At 40.4% G+C, this 25,902-nt stretch overlaps 1 protein-coding gene across 4 annotated transcripts in view; it reads right to left on the bottom strand.

Annotated features, from left to right (window-relative positions):
• The window catches only part of MAPT (microtubule associated protein tau), a 92,545-nt gene that overhangs the window by 22,921 nt on the left and 43,722 nt on the right, over window positions 1-25,902 (bottom strand). For all 4 annotated transcript variants that reach the window (XM_044676998.1, XM_044676997.1, XM_044676999.1 and 1 more), the window contains 2 exons: window positions 19,356-19,485; window positions 15,401-15,666 (listed from right to left, as the gene is read on the bottom strand). In XM_044676998.1, the coding sequence (XP_044532933.1) occupies window positions 15,401-15,666; window positions 19,356-19,485 (396 nt within the window). The remainder of the gene's footprint in view (window positions 1-15,400; window positions 15,667-19,355; window positions 19,486-25,902) is intronic.

Raw genomic sequence — 25,902 nt, 5'->3', positions numbered from 1 at the left:
CCCAAACAAATAAACCATGCTATCTTCAGTAGCTGTGGATAGTGAGGCACTGTGCACAGAGAACTGGCCTCAGAACTAGGAAACTTTTGATTTCAAGGCTAGCTTCTGAAATACACTGTCTGGGACTCAGGCTAAAGGTTATTCCTTTCCATTGCTGTACCAACATTGAACGCTTTCTCCCTGTTTACCATCTCCTCTGAGTATTTTTAAAGAAATGAAAATATTTTCCCCAATCCTTTCCTTTCTTTTCAGTGGGCGATGCTTCCCCACAACCTTCTCCCTTCTTCCACAAAAGTACACCTGGGCGCATACTAAGATGACAGTACTAGAGACTGAGGAATCTTCTATTATTCTATTAATTTTCTAAATGTGTTTTCCTACTCTGTGAGGATGACAGATAGTTATATGACCACTATTTTACATAAATGGAAATGGAGGCTCTCAGAGCGTGAGAAACTAACTCATCTAGGCTCAAAGCAGAAGCAGGATGGGAAGGAAATCACAGAACCTCAGAATTGCAAGGAACTGGAATCCTCAGGCTGGCAGAGCTCCTGGATACCTAGGAATATGCCTAGTGCTTGACCTCAGGGTGGAGAAAGAATGTCTGTAGGATGATAAATACCTTCTGGCCCTGGGCTGGAGTCAAGCCAAGTCCTTTTTGTCTTGTGATCCTTAGCCTAGCATTCCTAGACAGCCACACATCCTCTCACCCAGGGGGAAGATGTCTCTGATGCAACAGGGTGACCAGTCTTGTGTGGGATAGACTCCCAGGTCTGGAGTCTTGGAGATCTGAGAGGGTTCTAGGGGTAAAGCAAGGCCTATGGAGCTGCTGCTACTGCTTAGACTGCAGACTTCTACATTTGTGTATCCTTAAAAAAGCCTAAGCACACAGACCTCAAGCAGGGCATGTTCCATTTGCCAGGCCTGGGGAATTCTCTGAACTTGACAGCTGTGACCAAGACAATTCAGAATTGTCAGAAGCCACCTTAACCGATCTGTACTTTAACGAGGATCTTCTCTAAAATATCTCCAATGCAGGGTTAGGCAGCCTCTGTTTCAAGACTTCAGTGGAATAGGGACACTAATGCATTGCTGGTGGAGTTGTCAATTGATCCAACCATTCTGGAGGGCAATTCAGAACTATGCTCAAAGGGCTTTAAAAAACTATCTGCCCTTTGATCCAGCCATACCACTGCTAGGTTTGTACCCCACAGAGATCATAAGGAAAAATACTTGTACAAAAATATTTATAGCTACACTCTTTGTGGTGGCAAAAATTTGGAAAATGAGGGGATGCCCTTCTATTGGGGAATGGCTGAACAAACTGTGGTATCTGTTGGTGATGGAATACTATTGTGCTCAAAGGAATAATGAACTGGAGGAATTCCATGTGAACTGGAACGACCTCAAGAAACATTGTACACAGAGACAGATACACTGTGGTAAAATCGTATGTAATAAGACTCCTGTACTAGCAGCAATGCAATGATCCAGAACAACGCTGAGGGACTTATGAGAAAGAAAACTATCCACATCCAAAGGAAGAACTGTGGGGGCAGAAATGCAGAAGAAAAACACATAGTTCAGTGGGGACACATGACTGGGGATGTAGACTCTAAGAGATCACTCTAATGTAAATATTGATAATATGGAAATAGGTCTTGATCAATGACACATGTAAAACCCAGAGGAATTGCATGTTGGTTACAGGAGAGGGGTGGCAGGAGGGGAGGGAAAGAACATGAATCATGTAACCATGGAAAAATTTTCTTAATCAATAAAAAAAAAAAAGACTTTAGTGGAGGGGATATCTGGAGGTTACGCCAGAGTCAGCTTGAATGACTCCAGAAAGCTGATTGTCAAATTTTCAGCATGAACATTTTCATTTTGGAAATCAGCAAATACTATGAATCAGGGTTTGATTTATTATTCTGTTGACTGTTGAGACTTAAGAAATTGCTGGGTAAAATGTAAATAATGCAGATTAAAGTGTGTCCTGCATGCATTTTTTCCCCTGGAGATCCAATTGTTAAATATTTACCAGCACAATGGTAAGGGGAATTTATTGGTTCCTAAGGCAGCTTAAACACTTTTTGGGACAGTTTTAATTAGGAAATTTTTTAACAGAGGAAATTTTAGACTCTAACTCAATCTTCTTGTAACTTTATCATAAGGTTATATATTGAAAAAATTTCAATTCTTTTTAAGTTGTATTCTGGCTCTTTGTGATCTCATTTGGGATTTTCTTAGCAAAGATACTGGAGTGGTTTGCCATTTCCTTCTCCAGCTCATTTTACAGATGAAGAAACTGAGGCCAATGGGGACAAGTGACTTGCCTAAGGTCATATAGTAAAGTCTGAGGTTGGATTTGAAATCAGGAGGATGTCTCTTTCTGACTTTGGGTTTGGGGTTCTATCCACTGTGCCACTTAGCTTCCCTTATAGTGAAAATTAGAAGGAACCTTAAAACTCATCTAGGTGGAACAGTAGATCAAGCATTGAGCTTGGAATCAGGAAGCTGGCCACAGACACTTACTAATTGTATAACCCTGGGCAAGCCACTGAACTCCGTTTGCCTCAGTTTTCCTCATCTGTAAAAAAGAGCTGGAGAAGAAAATGGCGAACCACTCCAGTATCTTTGCAAGAAGATACCCCAAATGGGGTCATGAAGAGGCGAGCACAACTGATATGACTAAACCACAATAAAAATCCAACTTCCTCCTCTGAGCTTTAGAGAGAACTAATGACTTGCTCATCCAGGTTACTGCTGGTCAAACTTGGATTTGAAGGAAGATCCTCTGGCTCTAGTCAGTGGTCTTTCTGTTAACTAGCATCTGCTTCCTACTAATTGACTTTGGAATTCAAATTTTCTAAGTCTCAGACCTGTTCCTCCTATTCATCTGATTTTTGAAGTCAAGTTAATTTCTTTAAATTTAACCCTATTAAATGTCACTTAATTGAATTCAGCCCATTACTTTTTTTTGGATTCTGATTCTGTCATCCAATGTGTTGACTAGTCTTCCAAGCTTTTTGTCATTTACAAACTGGATATGCATGCCATCTTTGCCTTTTTCTGAGTCATCAGTAAAAGCAGTTCTTTTGACTCCAAATTTTGTGCTCTTTCCATTAAATTATTTCTGTGGTATCTCCAGTGCTGGACATGAAATGGGTACTTGGAGATAATAGGGCTACAGAATATATAGGCAAATTTTAAACCATAGACAGTGAGTTTCAAACCTGAAGGCAGGAAGACCTGAGTTCAAATTTGACCTCGGATTATTATTAGCTGTGTGACCCTGGGCAATTATTACTTAACCCTCTTGGCCTCAGTTTCCTCATTTGTCATATGGGCTGGAGAAGGAAATGGCAAACACTCCAGTATCTTTGCCAAGAAAACCCTAAATGAGGACATGAAAATTAGGACATGACTAAAAAGACTGGACAACAATAACTGAGTTTTAGTAGTAGAATTTCAGCCAATTGGTGCATCATACACTCTAGATGATTAGCAGTCTAGTAAAATTCACTCTAATTCTATTGTCAAAGGCAAAGACCAACAACTTTATTATACTGAAGCTCTGTGCATAAATAAAGCTGTGAGAGAGGGAAGAAGGTTGGGAATGGGCATGGTTTGACATCGAGTATATATTTTTCTTTGTACTTCTTTATTGTTAAGAGTTGTAGCTTGCTCACACCCATTACATACTTCTCCACTGTCCTTTTAAAAATATTGATATGAAGGGGATAGGAGGAGCATGAATCAGGTAACCATGTTAAAAATGTATATTAATAAATGTTAAAAAAAATAAAATAAATAAAATAAAATAAAAATATTGATATGTTTTGTGTTCCCATCACCTTCATTTCCCATCATATTGCTCTCCCATATCCTATCCAGAGAGCTATTCCTCACAAGAATTAAAAATATTTCTTTAAAGTTGATCAAAACTGACACATCAAAGAAGACTTATATTACATGTTGTGTTCCAAATTCAAAATTGCATTAGGGAGGGAGGGAGATGTGTTCTCATATCTTTTCTTTAGGGAGAATCTTTGTCCTGTTGTCTTCTTAGAAATACTCAGTTTTTGGTTAATTTTTAAAAAATTAACAACAAAATGAACCCAAAGATCCGAGCTTCTGGGACAAGAATCCACTATTTGACAAAAACTTCTCGGAAAATTGGACAACAGTATGGGAGAGATTAGGTTTAGATCAACATCTCATACCTTATATCAAGATAAATGCAAAATGGGTAAATGACTTAAATATAAAGAGAGAAATTATAAGTAAATTAGGTGAACATAGAATAGTACACCTGTCAGATCTATGGGAAAGGAAAGAGTTTAAGACCAAGCAAGTGAAAGAGAACATTGCAAAATGTAAGATGAATAATTTTGATTACATTAAATTAAAAAGGTTTTGAACAAACAAAACCAATGCAACCAAATTAGAAGGGAAGCAACACATTGGGAAAAAAATGTAAAACAAAAACCTCTGACAAAAGTCTAATTTCTCAAAATTATAAGGAGCCAAATCAATTGTACAAAAGAATCAAACCATTTCCCCAACTGGCAAAAAGGTTGGAAGGGATGTGGCAAGATTGGGACATTACTGCATTGCTGGTGGAGTTGTGAATTGATACAACCATTCTGGAAGGCAATTTGGAACTATGCCCAAAGGGCTTTAAAAGAATGCATACCCTTTCATCCAGCAATACCACTACTAGGTTTGTACCCTAAAGAGATAATAATGAAAAATTTTTGCACAAAAATATTTAAAGCCTCACTCTTTGTGGTGGCAACAAATTGGAAAATGAGGAATTGTCCCTTGATTGGGGAATGGCTGAACAAATTGTGGTATCTGATGGTGATAGAATACTACTGTGTTGAAAGGAATGATGAAGTGGAGGATTTCTAGGTGAATTGTAAGAACCTCCAGAACTGATGCAGAGTGAAATGAGCAGAACCAAAAGAACATTATACACAGAAAGTGAAACACTGTGGAAAAATACAATATAATGGACTTTGCTAAGACAAGACAATCCCAAGGGACTTATGAGAAAGAATGCTATCCACATGGAGAGAAAGAACTGGGAGTAGAAAGACAGAAGAAAAACAAATGACTTATCATTTGTTTATATGGATATATGATTGGGGGTTTGGTTTTAAAAGATTGCTCTACTGCAAAAATGAATAATATTGAAATAGGTATAAGTGATAACATTTGCATAACCCAGTAGTAGTGCTTATTGGATCTGGGAGGGGGAAGGTAGAGGGAGGGAAAGAAAATGAAATGTGCAAACATAGAAAAATATTATAAAAAATAAAAATTAAAAAAATTAACAACAAAAAATTTCTCTACCCGTTATTATTAGAAAAGAAAAATAGGGGGACAAATTCTTGTAAAAATATATGTGGTCAAACAGAGCACTGGCTATGTCCAAAAAATATGTCTTACTCTGTACCCAGAAATCTATCACTTCTCTGATTTTACATTGAATAGAAACCAGTCTGCAACATCAGGAGGCATAATGGAGCTTTTACTACAACCTCAAATTGGACTAATTGTTGGTGAATACTAACCATATGTTTTGGAGAAGGAAATGGCAAACCACTCCGGTTATCTTTGCCAAGAAAACCCCATGGACAGCAGTGGCATGTGATGGTCTATGGGGTCATGAAGAGTCAGACACAAATAAATGACTAAACAACAATTACCATATGTTCTTACTGAATTAATTCTTAGCATGGAACCACACAACAGCAGAACTTAGCTTAGATATTGTCTAGTCAACCCCCTTCATTTGAAGGAGAAGGAAACTGAGTCTGGTAGAGAAAAATGGCTTGCCCAAGGCCACTGGGCTGGAGAGAAGCTCCTGAACTCGGATTTCCTGGCTTTTGGCCAACGTCTTACCCTTCTCACTACAACACACCACTTCTGGACCACCACGGTTTTTAGCCAAACCTATTCTAGGTACTTCTCTTTCTTTACCTAACCAAACCAAGCAGACAGTCATACTTTTGCTACAAAAACAGGATTCTTTAATATATTCTGTTTAAAACCCATCTTCTGCCTTTTGACCAGTGTTTTTGGCCAGTACATTATAGAATCAAAGAGCTAGAAGGATCCACAGTGGCAATCTTGTCCAACCAAGGCCTGAAACAAGACCTTCTTTCTTCACCAAATCAACAACAACAACAGCAGCAACAATATACCTGACAATTTCCCATGTACTTTTTGCTTAATGACTTCTCCTGAGGAGGAAACCACTACCTTCCAAAGCAGGCTATTATTTTATTTTTGGATAATGCTAAGCATTAGGAGGTTTATACTAACACCAATACAGCTTTGCAGTAAGAATTTTCAAGAATAGGTATTTACATATTCACTTCTGAAGTTAGGAGAGTAGCTGATTCTATTACAAACCATTAGAAGTGCTCTTAGAGACCACTGAATAATCCAACCATCTCATTTTAGATACAAGGTCATACATACAGTTAGTTTGCAGAGCTAGGATTTGAACTGGCTCCTATTCCTGGCTTTATTATCATCCTGCCACATCTTCCTACTTATGCCACCCTCAGACTTTAAGGTATTCTTGATGAAAAAAATCTTTTAACGTGGGATTGAATTTTATTTATAAGTGACAGGCATGTCAGTTTTAAAAATAGGCTTCTGAATTTACAAGGGGAATAAAGTAGGGCAACAAATAAATGAGAGAAAAACGAAGTTTCAAGCTGAAGGAATTTTCATATTGGAGTAAGCCATCCAAATGTGGAATGGACTTCTCACCTTGAGAGGAAGTGAATTCTCTTATTTCCCTTCCAGGGGAAGCTTTGATGACTAACTTGTCAGCGGTGTTATGAAAGGGATTCCTGCTCAGGTGTGGGGGTTGAACTAGATAACTTTGGAGGTTGCTCCCAACTTTTAGACTCTGCTTATTGCTGGCTTGCCTGATTGAACTTGTCAAGATGTCCCTCTGTGTTCAGTGTGGGACTTCGGATGCTTGCTGGTGGTTTGCTATAGACTCTTTGAGAATGTCTGCTGCTGAAATGGTCTGTCTTTCCCCACTGGGTCTGTGTAGCCTTGGAATCCCAGCCATTCCCAGTCCAGCCTATCCCACCATTGACTTAGCCTTGCTTCTGGCAACTAACCTAGGTTTTGCTTCCTCTGGTTCAGACCTCAGCCCAGATCTCCCAGGGCTATTTTAGCTTAGACTAGACCTTTTCATCCAATCTTGAATCCCCAAGAACACTCATTTGTTAAGTTAGACTTTATGGGAGCATGACAGATATAGGGATAGGGGAAGCCACAAAATCAGGAGGCGAAGCACTTACCAGGCTGATCTGGGTACTTCCATAGCACTAGTGTTTGACATATATCTAGGATTGCTACAGGTATAATCATGTCCCCTCTTCCTGCCTCCCTTCTCACCCTGGCCCCCTACCACCCAGGGCTGTTATGTCTCCTTGCTAGTTCTTGTCCAATTCTCATGAGCTGCCCAAGGAAAGCCCAACCAGTAGTAGATTGCTTTTTTACATAAGGACACCAATGGAGCACACAGTGATACCTTCAGTTTTGGGCTCATCTTTTTTTTTTTGCTCAAGCTTCTTTTAATCTGTTCATCTTTCATAATCCTATTCATTATGTGTTTTTCATAATCCTATTCATATGTTGAAACCTCTGATTGCTGTTAATGATTTTCAAAATCATTTGGCAGCAAGGTCAAATCTTGAGTAGGTGGCATAGATGAAAGCTTCTATAACTGTGTACATGTACATGTGGCTTTAGCAAAAATGAATGTTTTCAATGTTACTTGCCAATATACTGTCCCATCAGCATCAAAGTTGTTCTCAGCAGCTAAGGGACCCAAAAAGGTCATGCTTGGAAGAACTAGAGCTGAAACAGAAAAGAGACCTTTCTCCTATGTTAGGTACAGTCAGATTTAAGTCAGTTATTAGACAAAACCTGTGTAAATGGAATTAGCTCGAGCCCATTCATAGTCAAAAATCTGCCCATCCTAGGTGTAGAAATGATGTAATCCTCACCTTCCTTAGTGGGGAGGGGAGACGAGTTACCCACACGTGACAATGAGTAGCAAATCTAGAACAAGGGACTCAATGTAGAGACTGCCATTTGTCCACTTGAATTAGAGATGGACCCATGGGAAGTGACGAAGGACACTATCTCTTTAAGTATGTTACTCACTTCCTGTGGAGGAAGTTCCAGCTTCAAACTCGGTGCTGAAGGATCTCCTGAGACCACAGACAGCTTCTACTCTGTATTGTCACGTGGGTAAGTTAGGCTGACTTCCTTGGCCTTGCTGGGCCACTTCCAAACTCTGCCTATCTAGCTCTTGGGCCTTGTGGCTTACAGCTTCATTTATTTAGCCTTTAACACTCTCTCTGTCCAGGCAAGGCCTGGACTAGCCTCTCCCTTTCTCTTTAGTCCTACTTTTTATCTACCAGATTGTAAATAAACTCCTCAACCCGATGCTGACTTGGGTCTGATTTAATTACAGAATCAACCTGAATCATTGATTCCTGGCAGCCACACTTTAAATATATATCTATAAAATATCCTAAATTTTCCCTCTTACAAACCCCAATTTGCTTAGGGTCTAGCAGCTTAACTTTGATCAAAGTATTATTTGCCTTTTTAAAAGGATTCATAGCAGGGTTCCTTTAAAAAGAAACTCCCCCAGGTGCACTGAAAATTGGTTAAATAAACAAAAACCCAATTTACATATTTAGGAACCTAAGTACCATACAAAGCCACTGAAGTACACCAAAAGTTCTAAGAAAACAAAGCTCTGAACCTCTGGGCCTACTGGTAGACCAGTATCCTCTCCACCTCTCCTTCCTGTTAACAAATGATATTTTTATGAATGCTTTGTCTGGCTGCATTTCTGATGGCACTCTTCACAGCTACCAGAGAGTTGGAGCCTGGGGCAGAGGAGGAGAGAGGGAGAAGTGAGGCAGATAGGAGTGGACCTATATAACTGAGTTCTATGATACCATTAGTTAGAAGTCTTTTTTTTTTTTTTAAACTAGGGCAGCAGACCCATAAAAAATCCAATCAACTGACATTTCCCTAAGTACAAAAACCAAACAAACCCCAACCCAAACTCTAAACAGATCGCTTTAGTTATTATTATTTTTTTTTCTTTTGGAGAAAGGAACACAAAATGTCCTGCTCATCTCTCATATTTTAAAAATTACAACCAGTAAAAAGAAAGCTCTAATTCTATAATATAATCATGAAAACTATAACTCAGTTTAATATTATAGTAAATTAAGGAAGGGGGAAAGAAGGAAGTTGATAATAGAAGAGAAAGACAAAGAGACAGATGGACAAAGAGAGTACTGAAAAAAAGATATGGAGAAGATGCAGAGACACACCCGTAGAGAGAAACTTTATGGAGTAACATCCCCACCTTGTGGCATGCTGAGATATTGCAGCCAAATCCTCATTCTCTAATGGATCTGTTCTTATCTTCTGGGATGGATGTTCCCTCCAAGGATGCAGATTGCAGCCTAACCACGCCTGCTCATCCTGTGCAGCTCTCAGTGTGCTACAGAAGCCAGTAGCGGGCTGCTTCATTTTCTCATATAAGGACACCAAGAGAGCACAACTTGGACATCCAACATTTGGAACTCAGATTCCCTTCTACGTCTCCTCTTTTACCTTCTTTTTCCTCTCTTCCTTCCTCTAACCTTTTTTTTTTTTTTTTTTTTTTTGGCCCTTATCAACACTTCTTGTCCCCATTCTTCTTCAACTTCTTTCTGGCTTTGCCTGTCTAATTACTTAGTTTTAACGCAATGATTAACCCCTTCGATAATGCTCTGGCCAATACCTTAGATTTCCTCATGTCCATTATGCCCACCAGGCCAGACTCCAACCTCGAGATGCTCTCTCCATCCTTCTCTTCTCCTAGCCCTGAGCTGCTGAGCATTGTTGGAGAAACCAATGAAACCAAACAGCTCCACTACAGATTCATGCTATTTAACCTCAATTGAGCCCTCATGGCTTTTCAGCAATCCTGAAAATCTGTAATCCTGAAAACTCTTGAGTTTAATTCTATTAATTAACATAATTCTTTAATTTTATTAACATTTAATTAATTCAAGCAGTTTCTTGGCTTGTCCCTCATAATATGCCTCACTATATGTTTCACAGGATTTCTTGCTGACTTGCCATCGCATTCCCTTTAACGGCTGTTCCAAACCTCCTCCACTCTCCTCCATTCCCTAGATTCTATCCCTCTCTTTTCACTCTCAGCAGATGACTTCAACTCCTACTTCACTAAGAACACATCAAAGCTGTCCAATGTTAGATCCTCCTACTTTCCTCCTTCCCTCCAGGTTTCTCTCTTTTCTTTTTTTCTATCTCATCTTCCTTCCCTCCTTTCTGAGAAAGGGGAAAGAATAAGCATTTATTAAGTGCTTACATTGAGCCAGGCACCACTCTGAAGCACTTTTTCAAATATTATCTCATTTGGTCTTCACAACAACCTTTCAGGGTAGGTACTATTATTATCACTGTTTTACAGTGGAGGAAACTGAGCCACACAGAGGTTAAATGACTTGCCCAAGGGCAAATAGCTTGGTAAGCTTCCCGGGCTTCACTGGAACTCAGTTCTTATATTTTAAAAAAATATTTTATTTTGATAAATTTCTGCATAAGTTTTCTGAAGTTATATGATTCATGTTGTCTCCCTCCCTCCCTTCTCCATTCCTCCCTCCCAGAGCAGACAAGCAATTCAATCTGGGTTAAACATGTTTTATCACACAAAATATATTTCCATATGGAACTCAGTTCTTCCTGACTCTAGGCTCAGCAATCTAGTCACTGTACCACAAAGCTGCTCCCAGAAGTATTTCTCTTTCTTAACAAAGCTAGTCACTTTTCAAAAGAGAAAAATGAAGCCCAGAAACATTAAATGACCACCCAGGGAGGGGGCAGTTAGTTAGGTGGCTCAGCGGGTAGAGCGCCAGACCTGGAGGCAGGAGAACCTGGGTTTAAATCTAGCCTCGGACACTTCCTAGCTGTAAGCAAGTCATGTAATCCCCTTTGCTTAGCCCTTGCCCTTCTGTCTTAGATTTGTTACTAAGGCAGAGAGTAAGGGGTGTTTAAAAAAAAAAAACCACAACAAAAAAACCTTACCTTCTGACTTAGAATCAAAATTAAGTCTCAGTTCCAAGGCAGAAAAGCAGTAAGGGATAGGCAATGGGGGTTAAGTGACTTGTCCCCCAGCTGCCTCCGCCTGTCCCCTTTGACTCTTCATTCATTCGCTACACACGTAGCATCCAGTGGGATAACGTGCTCTCAGAGGAGAAAGGCCTTAGGGACATGTCCCTCTCTGGGCCATATGGTCCATGAGAAATGAGTCCTCACTCCTCTGCTCTTTTTATCTGTCCTTGAAAGGTCCAGGCGGAAGAAAAGGAGCTTTCATGACACTGCGAGTTGAGTGTCCCAGACCAGTTTTTTCAGCCAGTGCAGCACTTATCCCTCAGAGAACAAGGAGTGATGTTTTGGAGCCATGCTAGAGATGCCACATGGGGATATGAACTTGGCAGGACCTCTTCAATATAGGAACAGAGCTAAATTTTGAGCCTGCTGTCCCCAGAGAAATGTTTGTACCACTCTGTCTATGAAGCGAATAGCTTTATGAAAAAACTATCAGATGGCTAAGTGGTTAAATGGAAGTGGGGTGCTAGTTATTGGGCCTCAACAATGCGGGGAACAGCCAGTGGGACTCAAGCCAGTGGTAGTAGAGAAGAAGCCAGCTTGATGCTTCAGAGAACCCCCTAAAACTCAGAGGGGGGAAATGTAGTCTGTCTGACTCTTGGAGAGGAAGTCAGAGTCGACATGTTATATATATCTCATACTTCTTTTCATTTGTCTCAGAGCTGTCTTTTTCCAATTCTAAAGAAATCATGGGAACAACTATAGTTTCTCGTTACTTTGGGAAAAATAGCTGGAGCCTTAGTTCTGCTTTTAGGATGTTCATATTATGGAAGAAGTTTCCATCTCTCCACCCTTTAAGGAATATTAAGAAAACATTTAAAATTATCTTAACTGAAAGCTTTAGTTTAATATGGAAGAGAAATATTAACAGTCTTTCTTCAAAACTATTAACTCAGAAACCACATTCTTCCCTGTCTCTTTTAATATTTCAGGTACTAACCCCATACGACATTCTCCAACTTCCAGGTGCAATGGGACCCAGAGAATTCAGAGGCCATCATAGGATGGAATTATTTCTCACTTTCATTTTAGGATTTTCTGTCATTCTGTCTGCACTGAGCCCAAGCCTGCCATCCACAGGCCGGCAGCTGGGGCTACAGAGAGAAGAAGCTCTCACGGGGAGAACTTGGCCCTATTCCTTCAGCAAGGGCGCCCAATGGAAGGTTTGTTTCCTTTTGTGGCCTCAGAGGCTGTGCAGCTGCTCTCCACTAATAGAGGGTGGGAGAATTGGGCTAATGCTGGCCAAATCTTCTAAATGGGCCCCTAAGACGCCCAAAGTCTGTGAAGAAAAATTACTGTGTGCCAATCATGAAAACAAAAACTCTTGTCCATGCCATTTGTGGGGGAAGGCAGGTGCATATCTGTCTCAGGGAGTTGGGTGCAGCCTGAGAACCTGGATACCACTTGATGAATTAAAATTCCCAGGGGGTTCTGAGATGGATTTTTATGCTTTGAATTTTTTTTTTAAACCCTCACCTTCTGTCTTAGAAGCAATACTGTGTGGTGGTTTTGGGGCAGAAGAGCAGCGATGGGGGTTAAGATTCACCTAGTTAGGAAGTGTCTGAGGCCATATTTGAACCCAGAACTCCCTTATTTCCAGACCTGGCTATATCCACTGAGCCACCTAGTTGCCCCCAGAGTAATAATTTTAATAGGAAGGAATAGGGAATAGAAAGGTACTTTTTTTTTTTTAATGGGAGGTATGGAGGTAATAGAAGAGGCTTTGTTTAATTACACTGATAAAAGTGGTGAAGCCTTGGGAGCAAGATAAGCGCAGAGGCCTATAGAGGAGACTGAAGAGGGAATACAGGCAACAGCATTGAGGGAGCTTCAGAGAAGTATGGGAAATGGTAGTTTGAAGAGCAGCCAGGCCCACTTAGGGGCCCCCAATCAGTGCACTTTACATATATTAGCTCAGTTGATCCTTACCACAACCCATGAGGTGGGTGCTATTTATTATCCTCATTTTATGGCAGAGGAAACTGAGGCTGAGAGAAAGATTAAGGGATTTGCGTGGGGTCGCAGAGCTAGAAGTGTCTGAGATGGGATTCAGTTTAAGATCTTCTTGGCTCCAAATCGAGCATTCAATCCTACCTAGAGGCCTATTAGGCCCAGATCACTTCTCTGTAAGATCACTGAGTTTATCTGGTTTTTCAGAGGCTGGGAGAACGTTTATCACTTCAGTCAAATCCAAGTCTCAAGGTAAAAAAATCTAAACTATGTCAATCTTTGAATGATGCAACAGTAGAGGAATAACCCTTGATAAAAGGAAGATCTCCAACTTTTTTTTTTTTTTAATCCTTACCTTCTGTTTTTTTTTTTTTTTTTTTTTTAAACCCTTGTACTTCGGTGTATTGTCTCATAGGTGGAAGATTGGTAAGGGTGGGCAATGGGGGTCAAGTGACTTGCCCAGGGTCACACAGCTGGGAAGTGGCTGAGGCCGGGTTTGAACCTAGGACCTCCCGTCTCTTTTAATCCTTACCTTCTGTCTTAGAATCAATACCTTGTATGTGTTCCAAGGCAGAAGAGATAGGCAGTGGGGGTTAAGTGTCTTCCCCAGGGTCGCACAGCTAGGAAGCATCTGAGACCACATTTGAACCCAGAACCTCTCTTCTCCAGGCCTGGCTCTCTATCCACTGAGCCACCTCGCTGCCCCCACTCCAACCTCTGAGTAAAGCTCTGGGAAAGACAAGAAAGTCCTCTTTGAGCCCCAAAGGCTGAGATGAATGAGCCTTGAGAAAGGCCTGCTCCCTCTGCCTGCCCTCAGGGGCTTGTCAGGCTCTCTGGTTCTGTTAGGCCACCTTCTTGACCAATAATCAGATGGCAGGAAATAAAAGCTGAGGGTAACAAACAAAACACTGAATTCTGTCTGATCAGAGATGAACCTGGGACTAACACAAACTTCTCAAAAAGATGAAGAAAGACTTTTTTGGAAAGCAGATCGAGGACACAAGTGTAGGCCATGAATCCCAGCACTGACTCCGGAGTGCAAGGCCTTGTGGGCTCAAGGTTTATCTAAACATTTTTCTCCCTCTATTGGTCTAGAGCTCGGCTCGCTGGAACCAAGTCTGCTCTAAACCCATGTGGTTCATCCCAGGCTTGGGCAGATGTCACCTCGTGTCCCTGGTCTGAAAGGGGCATTCCAGCTCTCCTCTGAAAGAGAGGCTTCTGCCCACAATCTAGTAAGCCCAAAACCCAAACCTAGAGTGCCCCAACCTGGCTCTGCTGGTTCTCCTTTGTACCTTCTTTTTTCTTATTTGTCCTAAAATCCAACCAGGGTAATTACGACGACACATTCCTCTAGCACACTAAAGTTTTTGCAGAAGTTTTCCTCACAACAACCCTGTGAGGTAGGCAAGTGTGATGCACCCTTTGACAGAAGGGGAACCCAAGGGACAGAGAGGTCTGGACACTTGTTCATGGTAGACGCATAGCTAAGTAAGCATCAGGGGATGGGGTTCAGCTCTTTGGAGATCAGCTTCTCCTCCGTCCTCTGCACCAAATCTCCGCACCCCAGAACTCACCAGGAAGTAGGAGAAAGACAGTGCTGTTTCAGTTGACACTACAATGAGGTAATGTCTGGGTCTGAACAAAACTACTCTAAGTCAATCATTAATTCATGCCAGGAACCAAACCATTCCATTTTGAACAGGAGACCAGCTCCCAGGCAAACTGGGGAAGCCCTTTAATCAGCGCACACCGTGAACCTCTTACCTTGGAGGGACATAAGGATAAACTGCCAGATTGGCTTATAATACCAAAGTGATAACACCAGTGGGCCCTCCAAGGACAATGCCATTCCTCTCTGCAGAGAATAAAACACTCGGCTTATCAACGGACCCACAGCCCTTCCTAGAGGCTGCCAGGAAATCTGACGATAACATAAACTCAATCCACTTTCCTGGCTGGGCATCACAGAAAGGGTTATAACAGGAGCTGAGGTGACCAGAGAGGAGAGTCTTGGGAACGCTCCTGGCACCCAGCAGCCAGAAAAGGAAAAGCCAACTCCGAAGTCGCCAAGCCTGTGTTGGCTGACAAAGTCCCATGCCTGTTGCTCCTCCATGTTAAAGAAATAACTGGTAACTCTGAAAGTCCTTTCTTCCAACGGGGCCTGGAAAACTACCCAAGAGGAATACACGGTGGTCCTTACCTTTCCACCTCCTGGCTGATGTTTTAAGTTTTCAGTGGACCCAATCTTGGACCTGACATTTTTTAAGTCTGGCATGGGGACTGCAGAAGTCTGAAGGCGACTCTTAGTTGAAGATGGGGATTTGGGTGGTGTGCGGACCACGGCCACCTTTTTTGGTTCCCTGGTGGGAGGTGTGGGCAGAGAAGGTGTACGAGATCGGCTACCAGGGGTTCCTGGGGAGCCCGGGCTGCTGTAGCCACTTCGCTCTCCAGATTTTGTAGATTCACCTGAGAAAGGAGGGAAGAAGAGCATCAGCTGCCTTATAACATCCCTTTGGACAATAACGGTGCCCAGTAGAGGGGGATGGGAAGAGGAGAGGGAAAGAAAATGAATCATGTAAACATAGGAAAATATTTAAAAATAATAAATACTTAAAAAATTTTTTTTAAATTTAAAAAATGGCACCCAGCAATCTTCTCCAATGCACTGCTTGGGATGGTTCCTCCCATGCCTGAGGTTGCTAAGCTGTACAAGATATAGCAAATACTGGTAAGTCTAATGTGCGTTTGAGAGATTTCCTCTTTGCCTGAGGAGGTCATGAGTCTATGTCTACTCATCCAATGTACAATCTCAACCTAGACACTGTCTTCATCATCTGAAAACAGCGGAGACTGGTAACGGGAAGACACAAGTTGGGTCAGGCAGATAGGGGAATACCTTATGGGTGAGGAAAGCTACTCAAAATAGCTTATTTGAAACTAGATGAAGCATCACAGAATAAGGGAAAGAATACATGTGTTTGGAAACAGAGGGCCTGGATTAAAATCCTTCCTTAGTTGTGATTACCTGCAAGTAATTAATTTAATTAATTAATAATCATTATTTATTATCATATAATAGAGAACATATTATAATTGTGTAATATTTACATATAACATATAATAATTATATTATTATAAAATAATTTAAAAAGTAACTAGCTTTATTACCTGTGAGATTTGGGGCAAATCCTTAGTTTTTTATTTGAAAATTGAGGTTTTTGGAATAGATGGTTTCTAAGGCCAGAGCTAGGTCTACATATTATTAAAATTATTAATTAAAAAAATTTTTTTTAAACCTTTGCCTTCTATCTTAGTATTAGAAGAGTAGCAAGGGCTAGGCAAATGGGGTTAAGTGACTTGTCTAGGGACACACAGGAAGTGTCAGAGGCCAGATTTGAACCCAGGATCTCTTCTCACCAAGTCTGGCACTCTACCCACTTGGCTTCCTAGCTGCCCTTATGAAATTTTATTTAGATCCATTTTGCGTTAGCTTTGTATAAATGCTTTGACGATAATTTTCATTCTACCTGTTGTGTGAAACCCAGGGTGTAGGAGTTGGGAGACCTGGGGTTCAGTCCTAGCTCTACCATGTACTGGCTGTGTGACTGTGGACAAATTAGCTTCACATTTCTGAGTCTTGGTTTCACCATCTCTAAAATGAGGGCATTGGACTTCCTGGTATCTAAAACTTCTGCCAACTCTAAATGATATAATTCTGCGGTTCCATTTCAATTCTTAGAATCAGGCTACCAAACCTTTTTAGAAAATTAATTTTCTCTGCTTTTGGGCTTTCTTAAAAAAGGAGTTTGTTACTGTTTTTGTTCAGTCATTTCCAACTCTTTGTGATCCTATTTGGGTTCTTGGCAAGATGCTGGAGTGGTTTGCTATTTCCTTCTCCAGTTCATCTGACAGATAAGGAAATTGAGGCAAACAGGGTGAAGTGATTTGCCCAGGGTCCCTGGCTACTAAGTATTTGAGGCCAGATTTGAACTTGGGAAGATGAGTATCTAATTCTAAGCCCAGCACTTTATCTACTAAGCCATCTAACAGCCCCAGTTATGGGGAAGCCCAGTTCTTTAAAGTTCAAAGAAGGGTGAGTAAGTCTTGTTTGGCTATGGGATAAAAGGATTATCCATCTTCAGGATCTAGTCATGCCTTGGAAATTGTCCTGCAGCTCTCTTAGGAGAGGAAAAGTAGGAAGGCGAAGATTCAGCCTAGGAGAGGATGGACCCTGCCTCTCTGCAAGGAGGGGCCACAGCTGCCTGAGCCCAGGGCATCTTGAAGTCTGCCTGTACAATAGTCGTTACTGACCTTTGGTTAATCACATTCCATGATCCCATCCGTTGTTTTAGAAACTCTTTGTACTCATTTTTGTCATCCCTACTTCCTCTTTACTCCTCCAATCTCCATTCTCTACCAAGTAGTTAATAATCTACAAATACAGAAACCCTAGAGCTATCCTGTGTGTGAGAGGGAGTATGTAGAGGGTGGGGTAGAAAAGGCATAGCTCATTCAAAAGGGCCCCATTTGTAAAGTGAAAACTGGGGCTAATTATTTCTTATCCTTGTTTTGTTTTAAAGTCTGGACTTTCATCTAGACTGAGTTTTCATAAAATGAGGGTAAAAATGGAACAACTCATTGAAAGGGCCCCAGGCTATGAATTCATTTGCAAAGTGAAAACTGGCACCTAATTATTTCTTATCCTTGTTTTGTTTTAAAGTCTAGGCTTTCATGTAGACTGAGTTTTCATTAAATGAGGGCACACCTGTGATCCAACCCAGTGGCATGATGACTAGGCCACTCTCTTGTTCTCCCATTGTAGAAACCAAGGGCTCCTGGCCCCGGGGGTGTGTGTGTGTGGGGAGACTTCTATTTCAAGCAGGGAATGATGACTTTTTGGCCAGAGTCCTGCCCACCAATGGGGGAGGAAGGCTTGGCACAGAAGCTCGCCTCTCATCCTGACCCTCTCCTCCAAGCTACAGCCTAGGCACATGGTGGCTCAAGTTGACAAGGACTCTGTTCTGTGCACGGTGTCATCACGCAGACCCCAAACACAAGCCCTGCCTGAATCGAAAGGGAGGCACCGTGCTATATTCAGGAAAGTAGAGGTGCTCCTTCAGATCTGCCCATGCCACCCTCACCCTCCAGCTCAATAACCTCCAGTGTCTTCCTATTACCTAAAGGATTAAATCTAAAATCAAGCCTTCACACTTCTTATACTTTACTCCCTTCTGCACATTCTATGCTTCAGTGACATTGGCTGGCCTTCTTGTTCTGCAGACATAGTGTGCCATCTCCCAACTCTCCTTTTTCATTGGCTCTTACCTCAGTTTTGTTTTAAAGTTTGAAAATGATCTCGTTTCTGTCCTATCATTTTGTACCTGTCCCATGTTCTGGTGCTCATTTTGGCATTAGAGTGATTGTTTATTTTTAGGATTGAATCTGTGATTTCATGGATGGGTGAACTGCTGGGGTGGAAACTCTTTCAGTAATGAATGCAGACCGGCACTTGGTCTGGGACTTAGATTTTTACAGAGTTGCCTTAGATGCTGAGAGGTTCAGTGCCTTGCTGGTATTTGTCAGAGGCAGGACTTGAATCTAGGTCAGTCCAATAGGCTGTATTCTCTCTTACTTGCACCGTTATGATATATTTATTTATCCCTAGCCCCACTGCTAGACTGTAAGCTCTGTCTTAATTTTCTTTACATTCCCTTGAGCACAGAGCACAGGGCTCTATACATAACCTTTATTTAGCAAGTAGTTAGTTGTTGAACAAAGTAAAGAATGAATGCGTTTCTAAGGAGACTTTCACCTGTGTGCACCTGTAAGAGGTTATATAAACTCTAGCAGCCAGTCCAACAGCCTATAAGTCTTGTTGCTCTATTGTGGTACAAGGAGCCTGACTGCTCAGTGATGGATAACGATCCGCCACTCTGGCCCCAAAGACTCTCTCCTCTGACCTGAGTATATTAATAACAACAATAACAAAGTCACCCAAATCTGTCTAGTCCTCTATTCTGTCCCAGAGAATGTTCCTGAGGGTCATTCTGAGGGGCAGACTTCTTTCTCTCCTCTATATTGTCCCAAGAAGTTGATCTTGCATCCACCAAGACCCTTGGTACATCTGTGGCTCAGTGAAAGGGCATTTTTCCTACCAGCACTTGGAGGTGTCTTTGGGCCTGATGTTTTCGCCGGGATTCTGGTAGCATTGGCTGATCCTTTCTGACCCGAAGGCATTGCTGCCCTGTGCGTGGCCATTTTTATTCCACTTTTAGCTTCGGCCCTCTGTGAACCAAATCACAATGGAAAGTTTACTTGATATAAACATTTTTGAAACCCAGTCTGATTGCCTCTTATTGGGCTCTTCTAAAAACATCTACATCAAAATTTCAATTCAATAACATTCTACCTTCTATCCTTTTCTGAAGTCAGAGTCAAAATTTAGGGGGTCATCTGTGGCAAAGATAGAACCTATGATGCTTTTGGTTTTCACCTGGTACCCACAAATAATAACCTTTAGTCAAGTCAAACATGTGAAGTCCCATGATGTGAGTTCATATCATCATTATTGATCTTAACTAAGCCTGTGAATGTCAAGCGATGCTCCAAAACTTCTCCACTGGGATTATTACACAGGTTAGTGACAAGAAGCATTATAACCTTCCATACCCAGTTACTTTACAATAATTTTACCTGGGCTAGGAAAATCAACTCGAGTATATTGTACCCAAATAGATGCTTCCATGCTAAGTCAAATGGTTTGTGTAACTAAGAGTTAATTAAATCATCAGTTTCATTATATCCATCATAATTTACTGAACCTGACAAGGGAGAGATAACCCTTCTTACTCTTTTGTTATTATCCCAACTCATTGGGTTTTTAAAGCTACCCGGCTTTTGGCATGCTAAGAGTCCTTTATGAGTGGAATAATCATTGATAAAGTAAACAAATGAAAGGGATGCAAATGAAAGTGGCAATATATTGCAGAGTCTACTAATCTAATGATTAAGGGTTAGCCATAACATACAAGCAAAAAGTTAATAGCATTGATGAAAGATGACTGGATGGCTTCAGTATGAATGGGCTATTCTGGCTGTGAATCTTATATAAAAGAACAAGAGCTACACAACTCAAAATGAACCAACCACTGTGCTAAAATAATTTTTAAAATTATGATACTTTTTATACAAATAAAAAATTAGTTTACAGATTTAGTGTCAATCAAACTACCACAGGGTTACTTTACAGAAGAAAGCCAAAAAAATCATTAGAGAAGACAAAAGATCAAAAATAGACAAGATTCTTAAAAAGGGAAATAATAAGAAAAGCAAAGACAGAAGGGACAAAGTCTTACCCCTATCACAAACTATGCTAAAAAGCAATAATCATCAAAATTATTTAGTAATAGTTTAAAAAAACAGGAACAATTTTGAGTGGAACAGGTTAGGTAACGAGAACCTAGAAAGAATAAAACACAGGAACATATCATATCATATCATAGATACCATATCAAAGGATACTAAATAACGGGATTAGAGCTCTCTGACAAAAACTGTTGGGAAAACTAGAAAGTGGTTTGGCAGCAATTAAGTTTTGGAGAACATTTTATCCCATATATGTATAAAGCTGTTAAATGAACACATAAATATAAAAGGTCACATCACAAAAAAAAAAAAAGATGGAACTGGTCTTAGGAGAGAAAATGGATTAATTTTGATTAAATAAAACTAAACAGCTTTTAAAAAATCTTAGTTTTATTGACATCTTATTTTTACATACCCTTTATTTCTGACTATATCTAAGCAATCTTATCCAATAAACTATTGCTTATAACAATTATCAAAAAGAGGGGGGGAAGCAGTTTAGCAAAACTGACCTTTAATATATGAACTATGTCTGACAATATATGCAATATTGCATATCCTTAGTCCCCCTACCTGGGCAAAGAAGGGAGGAAGATGTGTTTTTAGAAGCTTTTCTCCAGGGCTAAGCTTTATCAGCATAATTATGCAGAGCTCAGTTTCATTTGTTTGTTCTTTATGTTTACTCTGTGATAGTCACTGAATATGTTGTTTTCCTATGCTTCTCCGAAGTCTTTTTATTACAATTATCATTATTATTATTATTTGTGAACCCTTACCTTCTGTCTTAGAATCAATAGTGTGTACTGTATAATCCAAGGCACTAGAGTGGTCAGGGCTAGGCAACAGGGCGGGGAGGGGGGGGAGGAAGATAGGGGGAAGGGAAGGGGAGGGGATAAGTGACTTGTCTAAGGTCACAAAACAAGGAATATGTTGGAGCCCAGATTTTAACACAGGATCTCCCATCTTTAGGCTGGTTCTCAATCCACTGAGCCACCTACCTAAACTCTTTATATTCATTGCTTCTTTTGGTACAATAACATCCCAATATATTTATGTATCATGATTTTTTTGTAGACTTTCCCCAGTCAAAGAGCAGTTGACTTGTTTCCAGTTATTTGCTACCACAAAAAAGTTTAGACATTAAAATGGATACAATAGACCTCATTTTACAATAATTCCACATACACAAATTCGGGTACATACAATTGGTGATGAAAAAATAAATGAAGGCAGAAAAATATGTAAAAGAAAAAATTAATTATGCACTAATCTGTACCATTTCTCCAAGTGGTACAGTCTTGCTTGCCCAATTCTTGCCTTGAGAAGCATAAATGTGAGTCATTACACTCTTCTGTGCCAAATATTAGCTCCAGCATCAGTCTGTCCAAAGTAATAAGTCATGCCCATATCAGAGCAGTGTTTCTTTTTGTTTCATTAATGCTATTTAGTTATTAATAATGGCTCCAAAGTACAAGAGCAGCAATGCTGGTAGCTCTAATGAGCCCAAGAAAAGTCATAAAGTGCCTTGGGAGGTATGTATATTAAATAATTATTATGCACAATTTTCAGTTCAGGTGAAGGGTCTTGAAACATATGGGTTATGTAAAATGAGGTCCTACTTGTATTTTGGTATATTGGGAACCTTTCTTCCTATATCTAACCTTCTTGGGATATATATGCTTAGCAATAGGATCTCTGAATCACTTTTAGTCACCTTTTAAGGACAATTTAAAATTGATTTTCAGAAGGTTTGGACCAATTTACAGCTCTAACATTAGTAGAGTCATCCTGTCTTTCTCCAAATTCTCTAACCCAGACTATTCTCATCTTTGCCAATTTGCTAAAGGTGAGGTGAAACCTCAGAATTATTTTGATTTGCATTTCTCTTTTGTTATTAGTGATTTGGGACTTAACTCTTTCAAGTGGTTTTCTATAACTTACAATTTTTAAAAAAACTTTCACAAAAAAAAATTCTTTGACTACTTATCTGCTGAAGAATGGCTTTGGTTTTGGGTTAGTTCCTAGTATATCTTCAATATCAAACTCTTATCTGAGCCATTTTCTCCCAATTAATTATTTTCTTTGTATTACCAAAAGCTTTTCAATTTCATGTAAATTTTATTTTTTTTCAGGACTGCTTCTCTACCTTTGTTTCTAAATTAAGATTTCACCCTCTTAGCCATAACTGTGAAAGGTATTTGGGCCTCTTCTAATTTTTTATGGTATAACTTTTAACATTCAAATCATGTATCCATTTTAAGTTCGTTGTGGTAAAAGGCAAAATTTGTTGGTTTAAACCTAATTTCTGCCTATTTTTCAGTTTTCCCAGCAAACACCAGGAAGATATATAATTCTTTCCCAAGTAATTTATGTGCACAATTTTAATCAAATACCATGTTATTCAGTTAAATTTTATTTTCATATTCTTCCTTATTTAGATGAAACAACAACAACCCCAAAAAACTCCAACCAAAAAAAAAATATAATAAAGGACTCAGTTAACGTTAAAACACTAACTTTAACTCCTCTAATATAACTTGCTTTTCCATTAACTTACTCAGAGTTGGGACTTGGGTTCAGCCTCAGGTTAATCTGGCTGCACAGGACAAGTGACAGAGATAGACCCCAAAATAGTCCCAAGGATCAGAATGCAATAGTTCGTGAATGAGCCAACTGTACCCACCAGCATAGCTTGACCCTGTGCAAAGCCAGGCTCCTTACCTTGGATTTCATTGCTTTTGTTCCAGAACTGCCAGTATGGGATATGACAGAAGAGATGTGTTTAGGAGAGGAACCTGGTACTGAGGACACAGGTGGGCTGGAGGGTGTGATCGAAGGGTCTGAGCTAACAGGAGAGGGTCCTTTAGGGTTAATGGTAGGTCTACCTTTCAGGAAGGTTTGAGCAGAGGAAGGTGTAGATAGCTTAAATGCGAACATAAAATAAAATCAGAACAAAAATCAGTACATGAAAAGAAAGCAAACCAAAAAGGGTCAATGAGTGATGGAGGTTGTTAAAGAAAGGCTATGACTCAGGGGCATGGCATGGCTCAGAGCAATCAGCAGGATGCTGGGTCTGGGCTCTGTTTTGGGGGTTCATGATCGAGATGGAGAATGAGGGAACCTTGAAATGTGTCTAGCGTTTTACATAGTTACATGACGTCCTCACTTATCTCTCTAGTCACAAACTAATGCATGCTTGTGAACTTGCTGCCCTCGGCTATTACAGAGATGGACTCATGGGAACGGCAGTGGGGCACACAGGAAAGAATGCTGGACCTGAGTTCTGATCTTGGCTCTGCCATTAACTTGCTGTGTGACCTCAGGTAAGAGATTCTGCCTCAGTTTTTCCATATAGAAAATGAGGGTGCTGAACCAAACAATTTCTGAGGTTTCTTCCAGCCAGGACATTTTATAGATATAATGACAGTTATCTAGGTACTATTGTATTTATATGCTTACATGTATTGTTGTTTTTTTAAACCCTTCCATCTTAGAATTAATTCTGTGTATTAGTTCCAAGGCAGAAGAGCGGTAAGGACTAGGTAATGTGGGTTAAGTGACTTGCCCAGGATCACCCAGCTAGGGAGTGTCTGGGGCCAGATTTGAACCTAGGACTTCATGTCTCCAGGCCTGGTGCTGTATCTACTGTGCCCCAGAGTTCCCATCAGCTTTTCTCCAACCTTGACTCCACTATCTACCAATGTTTCCTTGCTGATTTAAGCACTTGGCACACAGTCCTCCTCTCTATACCTTATTTTCATCCTTGATTACTTCAATATCCAGCCCCATAGCCTCAGCTATTCAATCTAATCAGCTCCCGGGACCTTTATCTCAGCATGCTTATTCTCAAGAGCTCTGATGTTACTCACAACTTCAATGGCCTTTTCTCATCTTCGCCTACTTTGATCACCTCTATGTGTCTGACGTGAATTCCTCTTTTTAAAAAAATTCTCTCCTGCCTTGGCTTCCATAACAATGCACTCTCCAAGTGGTACTATTGGTCCATTTCTCTTCCATCTGTGATGATTCTCTCCTTCCTTAACTGTTCCACTCCTCCAACTTTAAATTCACTTTAAATCCTCTAATTTTTCTGGTGTTTCAAGATCTCTGCTCTTTTTACACTCTTTCCTTAGATGATTTCATCTACTTCTATGACTTTCAATTATGTATAAAATCAATACTCCAACCTATATTCCAGTGCTGGTTCCGAATCTCAACTTTCAATCTTGTATCTCTAATGTTGTATTGGACATCTCCACCTGGATGTATCTCTGAAACCTGAAATTTAGCATGTCCAAATCTGAACATACATTCTTCCTCAACAGTCTATTCCTACTCCTGAAATCCTTATGTGTTAATGGTACCACCATTCTTGATGTCACTCAGGTTCAAAATAATAGGGTCATCAGGAAGGGAGAACTTACAGCTCAAAGGGATATTAGAGATCATCTTACCCCAACACCTTTATTTTATAGGGAATGAAAGTGAAGCTCAGGGATATTGCATGATGAGTATAAGGGCATACTGGCAACAAGGGAGCAAAGCTAAGTTTCAGATGTAGGTTTTCTGACTATATATTGAGTGCTCTTCTCAGCATACCATTATAGTGTCATCTTTGACTTCTCTTTGCCTCAACTCCAACATCCAGTTACTCAATAAATCTTGCTGATGTTATTTTTGGTAACAGAAAACACATAACCATTGAATGCCAAAGAGGTAAACAAGACCTTAGAATCATCTAAATTGATGATCCTTTCATATATATAACAGATCAGGAGGCTGAGGTCCAGAGTACCAGAGCCTCTGGGGATAGGGATTAGATGTGGGTGACTTTCCCAAGGTTACATAGTTAACTAGTGGCAGAGCCAGGACTCTTCCATCTGGGTCTCACTGCCATAGTCCTAGTGTTTGTCCTCATTACCTCTTGCCTAAATATCCACTAAAAAAACCAAACCCTTACCTTCTGTCTTTATATTAACTCTAAGACAGAAGGACAAGGACTAGGCAAAAGGGAATTAATTAAGTGACTTGTCCAGGGTCACACAGCTAGGAAGTGTCCAAAGCCAGACTGAACCCAAATGCTCCTGACTCCAGGACTGACTATCCACTGTGCCACCTACCTGATCCCCATAATAGCCTAAAAACAAACAATAAACCTACTTTCCCTCTTTTAATGAATCAAAACAATAACCAATACTTAGAACCAATTTTGGTTCCAAGGCAGAAGAGAGGTGAGGGCTAGGAAATGGGGATTAAGTGACTTGTCCAGGGTCACACAGCTAGGAAGTGTCTGAGGACAGTTTTGAACCCAGGACCTCCTGTCTCTACACCTGGTTC

Source organism: Gracilinanus agilis, chromosome 4, assembly GCF_016433145.1.
Source record: "Gracilinanus agilis isolate LMUSP501 chromosome 4, AgileGrace, whole genome shotgun sequence".
Taxonomy (NCBI): domain Eukaryota; kingdom Metazoa; phylum Chordata; class Mammalia; order Didelphimorphia; family Didelphidae; genus Gracilinanus; species Gracilinanus agilis.
The sequence above is the reverse complement of the archived record's forward strand: the minus strand, read 5'-3'. Positions and strand labels throughout refer to the sequence as shown.